The sequence below is a fragment of the Corapipo altera genome, unplaced genomic scaffold, assembly GCF_003945725.1.
Source record: "Corapipo altera isolate COAL_440 unplaced genomic scaffold, ASM394572v1 58211, whole genome shotgun sequence".
In the NCBI taxonomy this organism is placed as follows: domain Eukaryota; kingdom Metazoa; phylum Chordata; class Aves; order Passeriformes; family Pipridae; genus Corapipo; species Corapipo altera.
Window position 1 is genome coordinate 1 of NW_020885977.1, and position 8,190 is coordinate 8,190.

The following is an 8,190-nucleotide window of genomic DNA, read 5'->3' on the forward strand; positions in this document are numbered from 1 at the left end:
GCATCCTGCTGCCGCTGCAGCAGCCAGGGCTGGGGCTGAGCTGCAGCAGGGCAGGGAGGGACCGCGAGCTTGTGGCTCACCAATGAACCTGAGGGCCGCCTTGCGCACGGGCTGCTGTGGGCTCTCCAGGTATGGCAGGGCCTGGCACAGGTACTCGACCACTCTTCTCTTGTCCTTTTCCAGCTGGAGAGAGCAGCAAGGCACAGAGGAGAGGGTTGACTGGGGCTCTGCCCCTTGGCCGGGCGCTGCCTGTGCCCAGCACTGGCCTCCCCTGCCCGCACAGCCCTGAGGCCCGGGCAGCAGACGCTGGGGCCGGCTTTGGAGGGAGCAGAGGGCTGGTTGCTCCCCAGCAGCCGTGGGGCCACCCTGCCCCACAGCCCAGCTGGGCTGGGTCTCCAGCGACACCCTGGCTCGGGGGCAGAGGAGCCTGCAGAGGAGCCCGCACACCTCAGCGAAGGCAGCAGCGTGTGGGGCGCAGGTTGCTGTCCCATAGGTGTCTGCAGCGGTGGTCAGGGGCACAGTGGCGGCCCCACACTCTGGGCATCGGGGACTGGGGTTGTGAGGTCATCCTTACCAGGCTCCAAAGTCTCATCCGCTAGCAGCAAAACCTGAGCTTGTGAACTGGGAACAAAGGAAAAAGCAGCAGAAGCTGAAGCAAAGCAGGGACTCATATGGTTCAAGTTCTAGGATGGAGGGATGTCAGTACTTGGTGTCTGCTGCAAAGATGGCCCAGTTCACAAGCTCAGGCTTTGCTGCTAGAGGATCCTACTTTGGGCTTGCTGGAGCCCATTCCCTACCAATGAATGGGAAAGACCAAATGGAATGGAATGGAAATGGAATGGAATGGAAATGGAGTGGAATGGAATTGAAATGGAATGGAATGGAAATGGAGTGGAATGGAAAGACCAAAGCCTGATCCTCTAGCAGCAAAATCTGAGCTTGTGAACTGGGAACAAAGGAAAAAGTAGCAGAAGCTGAAGCAAGGCCTCATATGGCTCAAGTTCCAGGATGGAGTGAAGTCAGCAGTGTGGTGTCTGTTGCAAAAATGACCCAGTTCACAAGCTCAGCTTTTGCTGCTAGAGGGTCAGGCTTTGGGCTTGCTGGAGCCCATTCTCTACCAGTACATGGCCCCCCATTGCTCTTGCATCAAGTGTTCTGGACCCATGTGAACATGTGTACCCTGTGTCCATGCGAGAGCAGCAACTGGCAGAAGACGTCTGCTGCCAGTACTTGTCTTGGCTGCTCCTTCAGTGAGGTGGCACCTTAATCAGAGACACAGAACAGGTTTGGATCCCAGAGTTCTCCCTATCCCCTTCACTTCTCCCCAGTGCCCTGGATATCAGCTGGGAGTTGCAGCCGGACACACAACAACTGGAGCTTTGAACATCAGACTGGGCAGCTTTTATTTTGCAGAATGCAAGAAAAAAAGTCCAAATAACACAAGGAAACTTGACAGGGTCTCTGACCAATCTAATCTTCCTGTGAAACTCATCAACTGAGGGTGGTTTGGTGCTGCAGGTCATCACTTCCATGCAAAAGTCATTCCTGCAGGAGAAACTGCTTCTCCCTTCTGACAACTGCCGAGCACGGCCACCAATTGCTCCAGCTGCCGCTCCCAACAGCTCCCTGCAAGAGCACAGACATCAGTACCCATTGCCTTTGGCTGCCCTCTGGCAGAGAAGTCCCCCGGGGACACAGCTGTGTGGGGCAGGAGAGGGGTACCAGCCCTGCCAGGACTCAGGGCAGTGGTAGGTCTCCTTGGGCGAGGACTTGCCAGAGTTGCTGATTTTGCTGCAGCCCTGGGCAATGGGGTGGGAGCAGCAATGGTGCCCTTACCACCACTTTCCTTCTCTGTGTCACAGCCCTGTGTTTGGGAGGGCCACCAGCCGGCACTTCTCTCAAGGAGCTTGTGCCAGTTTGTGCGGAGGCCCTGTGCCCTTCTTGCTGCATCTGCGTTGGCAGCTGAGGGGGCTCCTTCTACTGCCGTGGGCAAGCACAGCAGGGGAAGGTTTGCTTAGTTTTTGAGTTGTGCCTAAAGTTCATGACCAGCTGTCTTAGATAGTTTGGAGAACAGACCCCTTCTGACCTTGGGCAAGTTGGTCGGGCTGGGGGAGGCCCCATGGCACGGGGTAGGGTGTCACAGGGCCCTTTGTGACACATGATGACATAGTACTGGTGGTAAGGTGGCCACGCCTCAGTGCTCCTTGGGGTGTGCGACAGGACAGACGGGACAGAGTGGTGCTGTGCGGAGCCCCCGTGCAGCCAACTCTTTCCCTGCTGATCTGGAGCATTTTGGAGGTTTTTCTGTGCTGCAAGCGTCCTTGAGGCCAGACCGTGGGACTTGGTGACACGGAGCTTTTGCGAGGTGTCCCCAATCCCTGCGGCAGGTCCCCTTGAGGCCGCACTGCAGGACTTGCTAATCTCTAGCATTTGCTAGGCTTTTCTGTCTTTCAGATGTCTTCGAGGCCAGACTGCAGGACTTGATAACCCATAGCGTTTCTTAGGTTTTTCTCTCTTTCAGGTGCCCTCGAGGCCAGACTGCAGGGATTGGTGACCTGGAAATTTTCTGGAGTCTCCAATCCCTGTGGTAGGTGGCCTCGAGGGCAGCCTGCTGGACTTGGTGACCCGGAGATCTTCCGAGGTTTCTCTCTCTTGCAGGTGCCCTCCAGGCCAGACTGCGGGATGGCAGGAAGATGCCTGAGCCTGCTCAGGTCCTTTCGGATGAAGAAGAAGAAGAAGGAAGGCCCTGAGACTTCCCCTGCACAGCAGCCTGAGGAGATGGAGCAGTTGCATCCCCTGCAGGAGGGTGAGTGGCAAAGCTGGGCCACAGGGCTGGTGGCTGCAGCCAGATGGGCCTCTTGCCATCCCCTGTGGACATGGCCAGGGAAAGGGAGGGGAGAAGAGGGCCCAAGGCTGATCTGCCAGTGGTCATGCTCCATGCACTGGGCATCCCGGGGCTGGCCGTGCCTGTGGAGCGCAGAGCTGGCCTGTGTTCTTCGGCCTGTCCCACAGCCCCTCAGTTCTGACTGTGCTCACTCTTTGCCAGATCCAGGCCAGGACCAGACACAGGAGCAGGACCGCGCCCGTGGTCACTTCCGCAGAGCTGATCAGGTACCTGCAGCCATCGCCACCTGGACTGGGCCTGCTGTCACTGCTCAGCCTGGAACCGCTATCAGAGCTCTCTATGGCACGTCCTTTTCTTCCCTGCCATTCATTCTCCTGCAGGCCTTTCTGAAATTCATGGGCATTCAGCATAGAAAGACCAGGACCTCACCAACTGAGGTCATGGCACAGCCTGACACAAGGCTCACCAAGTTGACGGCAAAGCCTTGTGTCGGCACTGCACCAACTGATCACACAACGAAGTCTGACCCCGTGTTGAATGATCACACAAGAAACTCTGACACTACACCGATTGATCAAAGAATGAAGTCTGACACTTCTTTGACTGATGATACGACAGACGCTTACAGCCCATCGATTGATCGCATGGCAATCTCTGACATCACGTTGACCGATGATCCGACAAACTCTGACACTGCATTGCCTGATCTCACTGCGGAGGCCGGCACTGCAACAACTGAAGGCATCACAGACACTGACCCCACGCCCAGTGACAGAATGATTGATTCTCCCAATTGGGATTTTTTTGAGGAGAATGGTGACTCCAGTTCAAAGCAAGTAAGCAGCCTGTGTCCAGGGCTCAAGCCACCTCCCCTGGGCCCTCTCAGCCTTTGAGGCCAGCACAGTGTGGCGGGAAGGGAAGCATTTCTGGGGGAAGCCTGGCAGTTTGCTTGCTTTGGCAATTCTCCCACTGTCCCCCATTTCCCCTTCAGTCCAGACTATGGGACTTGGTGACCAGGAGCTTTTCAGGTGCCCATGTGGCCAGTCCACGGCACTTGGTGACCCACAGCTTTCCTGAAGTGTCTCTCTTGCAGGTGCCCTCAAGGCCCGACTGTGGGATGGTAGAGAGAAGCCTAAGCCTGTGTAGGCTGTTCAGGAGGAAGAAGGAGGGCCCTGGGGCTGCTCTAGCACAGCAGCCTAAAGAGGTGGAGCAGTCCCAGCCCCTGCAGGAGGGTGAGTGGCAGAGCTGGGCCACAGGGCTGGTGGCTGCAGCCAGATGGGCCTCTTCCCGTCCGCTGTAGACATGGCTAGAGAAAGGGAAGGGGGAAGAGGGGCCAGGGCTGATCCACCAGTGGCCATGCTCCATGCACTGGGCATCCTGGGGTTGGCCCTGCCTGTGGAGCGCAGAGCTGGCCTGTGTTCTTCGGCCTGTCCCGCAGCCCCTCAGTTCTGACCACGCTCGTTCTTTGCCAGATCCAGGCCGAGATAGGACAGAAGAGCAGGACCCTGCCCATGGCTGCTGGTGCTTTATAGGCCAGGTACCATCAGCCATCCCCACCTGCTCAGCGGGTACCACCATTGGAGCACTCAAACATCCCTCTCTTCCCTGCCTTGCTTTCTTCCGCAGATGTTTAAGGACTTCAGTGGCACTGCGAAGGCTGATGTCAGCATCAGGCCAAATGAGCGCATGGCAAACACTGACACCACACCCAATCAGAGCCTGGTTGATGCTCCTGGTCTGGACTCTTCTGGGGAGAGAGTTGTCTCTGTAAAAGTAAGCAGCCTGAGGCAAAGGGTCGTGTGGACACTAAAGCTGGGTCTGCTGGGCCCCCTCAGCCTTTGAGGCCAGCACAGTGTGGTGGGAAGGGAAGCACTTCTTGGGAGAAGCTGGGCAAGTTGCTCACTCTGGCAGCTCTCCAACTCTCCCCCCGTGCCCCCTCCAGGTGCAGGCCTTCATGAAGAACATGCATCAGAGACTCACAGCCAACATGTTCCCAGAGAACAGACTGTTCATGGACATACTGAGGCTGACCGATACATACCCTGCTGATGTCGCACTGACCCTCCTGCGCTGTGCCCCATCATGTGACAGGTATGGGGTCCATGTGCCTTCAGGGCTCAGGGCTCACCAGCCTTTAGACCTGTCCCACATGCTCTGCCAGACAGACAGAGAGTTCCAGGATGCTCTGGCCCTTGTGTTTCCCAGCCCTGGCACCTCAGCCCCCAGTCCTGCTGCCATGCTCCCTCCCTGCTCCTCAAGGCACCATGGCTCTGTCACCTGGGCTCCTGCAGCTGCCCAGGTCACAGCACAGTGGCTCAGACTCCCCTGACACAGAGATCTGACCCCACAGAGCTGCTGCAATCATGTGGAGGACCATAGCCTTGTCTGAAACAACAGTGGTGAGGGTGCTGCCAACACTGCTCTGTGTGATGGAGGACTGGCCACAGCACAGCGTGTCCACCTCCGATGAGAACAACAAGGACATCTTTGCCCTGGCTGTGAGTTTCTACCTTTGTTCAACCCCAGGTTGCCTCTCTAATAGCCCTCTATCCTCCCCCACCATGGCATCTCCCTGCCTCATGCACCAGGCTGGAAACCTGGACTAGGGGTAGGTTCAGGGGCACCAGGCCAGGGGCTCCCCCTGAGTCTCCCCTGGCCTCTGCCTCCCACGCTCAAGCCCTGCCACATGGATGTCTGGGCACTGAGTGCTGTGGCCGGATGGTTTGTCTTTTGTAGGCAACCAGAGTGGTTTGGGAAATTCTCCAGATGATCCAGTGCCCAGAGGCATTGATGGTATATTCCCCCCGTCTCCTTGTGGATCTGCTCTTCCAAGTCTTCATCAGCACAGAGCAGATGCCAGAAGAGGTTGACACCTTCTGGAGGAGATGCTGGGAGGAACACCGCCTTGCCAGGAACCCTAACAGGTGCTCCATCCCAGTCCTCCCCTCCCTCCCTCCTGTGCCCTCAGGGCTGGGTCAGGGCTCCCAGCATGACCTGGGCTTTGCTCTGCACACAGGTTTGCAGTGCTGACTATGAAGACCCTACTCTGCCGTCTGCAGTTTGAAAATATTGTGATGGCAATGGAACGGAAGCGTGGCTGGGACACGCTCCTCAACTCTGACACCCACCACTATGCAATGGGTTTGCTGGCCAGGTGAGAGACCCCCTTGTCCCCGCTGCCCCTGTCATTTCTGCCCTCTGCACGGGGCACCCCACACAGTGCCCGTGGTTGAGGGCCAGAGGGCCTTGTTACTGAGGGATGGCCGAGCAGAGTGGTAAAGGCTGGGAGAGGCGGTTGCACAGGAGGAGTCCTCGTCCCAGAGTGCCCTCGTCCCCTGCCAGGGTGCTGGGGAAAGACCAGGATTGTGTCAGTGAGTCCCAGGAGAGGTTTGCCCAGCCAGCTCAGGGTTGATGGTGCCTATTTCCCCCTGCCAGGGAGATGCGCCGTGCCTCGAGCCCCTTGTGTTCCCCGGTTGCCCTCTGCCTGCTGGGGCTGCTCAACAGGGAGAAGCCACGCTGGGAGCTTCCTGCTATGGCGTTCCTTGTGGAGGTGAGCCTGATGGCAAGCGCTGCCTTGCTGACCTGCCTCCATCTCTCTGCCCTCTCGCAGCTGCAGCTGCCCAGGACGGTGCTGTGCCCTGTGCTGCTGCCTGGGCCCAGCCTTGTGCGGGTCTGAGCTCCTGCTGGCTGGGCACCTTGTCACTACTCCGTGCCTTTCAGGTCCTGGTCTACCTGGACGTGACTGAATGCGGTGAAAGCATCCTGCAGCTCTTTTCAAGGCACCTACGGAGCGAATGCAAAGAGAGACGTCGCCTGGCACTCAGAGGCCTCGTGGTGCTAAGCAAGGATCCTGTGATGGTGAGGAGGGGGCAGTTGGCTGAAGCCGTGGTGGAATCCTGGGACTGGGGAGTGCAGTTGCTTGGGCTTGGCTGGGCTTCAAGAGCTGTGGCAACTGCTCCCAGCTCTGCTGCCTCCCTGCTCAGCTGCCCAAGTCCCTTGGGACAGGCCTTGGGCCTCTGGGCCCCGCAGCAGCACGTGGGGCTGCCCCATCGGAGAGGGGTTGGGGGTGCAGCCGTTCATGGCTTCACAGCACAGCATCGTGTTCCACACAGGCTGATGGCATGCAGAGCCTGACACAAAGCCTCTTGGACGTACTGGGAGATGCAGACAGAGAGCTGGTCGGGATGGCCCTCTCTGTATTCATCAATGAAATCCAGGACAGAGACATCCGAATCTCCACCCCCACTGCCCTGCAGCTGGCTGAGGTGCTCCAGCCACTCTTTGGCAATGTAAGGCTCTGTGCCCCCCAACACAGGTGCTGGGTGCTGCCAGGAAACTGTGGCCTGTGGACTTGCAGGCTTGTGCCCCAGCAGGCCTGGAGCTGAGGTCTTTTCCTCTTAATTTCCATCAGGACAACATCCACACGCAGCTGCTCTCCATTCACCTCTTCCGAAAGGTGATGGAGTTGGGAGTGGATGAGGGAAAACAATCCCTGAAGACACATGTGATGCAGAGCCTGCTCCCACTCTTCTTCTACTGGCATGATGAGAACCAGCGTGTGGCAGAGGTGAGGACTTTCTAGGTTCTGATGTCGGGGAGGGGGCTGGGCTGCCTCCTGCCCTGGCACCTTGAAGGCTCCAGCCTCCTCTTGGCCTTGGTCCAGGGACACGGGTCCTGTGCCCTGGGCTGCAGTGCCATGTCCTGCTCCCTGTTGCTCTGCAGGCCTCTGGGGAAGTGCTGATTCATGCACTCAGGTTCCTGAAGAGAAGGGATCTAGAGCAGCTGGTCAAGAAGAAGCAACCGTGGAGGTTCGGCGAGTGCCTGGTAAGGATGGCCTCAACATCCCTGCCCCAGGCTTGAGCAGCCCCCAGTCCTCAATGTCCAGAGTGTGCGGCTGGCACTGTGCTCCTGCCCACTGCTGCAGCACAGCAGCCTGCACCCCACACGCTGCTGCCTTCCCTGAGGTGTGTGGTTCCTCTGGAGGCTCCTCTGCCCCTGAGCCAGGCTGCCATCGAGCCTCAGCCCAGCTGGGCTGTGGGGTAGGGTGGTCCCACAGCTGCTAGCCCTCTGCTCCCTCCAAAGCTGGCCCCAGCAGCTCCTGCCCAGGCCTCAGGGCTGTGCAGGCAGGAGAGGCCAGTGCTGGGCGCAGGCAACACCCGGCCAAGGGGCAGAGCCCCAGCCAACCCTTCCCACTGTGTCCCGGTGCTCTCTCCAGCTGGAAAAGGACAAGAGAAGAGTGGCTGAGCATCTGCACCAGGCCCTGCCATACCTGGAGAGCCCACAGGAGCCCGTGCGAGAGGCAGCCATCAAGTTCATTGGTGAGCCACAAGGTCCCTCCCTGCCCC

The 8,190-nt window shown here is 58.5% G+C and overlaps 1 protein-coding gene across 1 annotated transcript; it reads left to right on the top strand.

The window, feature by feature from the left end:
• Window positions 1–2,163: 2,163 nt before the first annotated feature.
• On the top strand, window positions 2,164–8,175 carry LOC113940933 (the record flags this gene model as incomplete). Its single annotated transcript, XM_027632084.1, has 16 exons — window positions 2,164–2,806; window positions 3,047–3,111; window positions 3,226–3,681; window positions 3,939–4,077; window positions 4,318–4,382; window positions 4,472–4,618; window positions 4,788–4,936; window positions 5,196–5,343; window positions 5,582–5,769; window positions 5,862–5,999; window positions 6,281–6,395; window positions 6,566–6,703; window positions 6,958–7,134; window positions 7,257–7,412; window positions 7,568–7,669; window positions 8,061–8,175. Coding segments are annotated over exons 1-16 (2,422 nt in total), but the record flags the coding sequence as incomplete, so codon positions are not given.
• Between the last annotated feature and the right edge of the window lie 15 nt (window positions 8,176–8,190).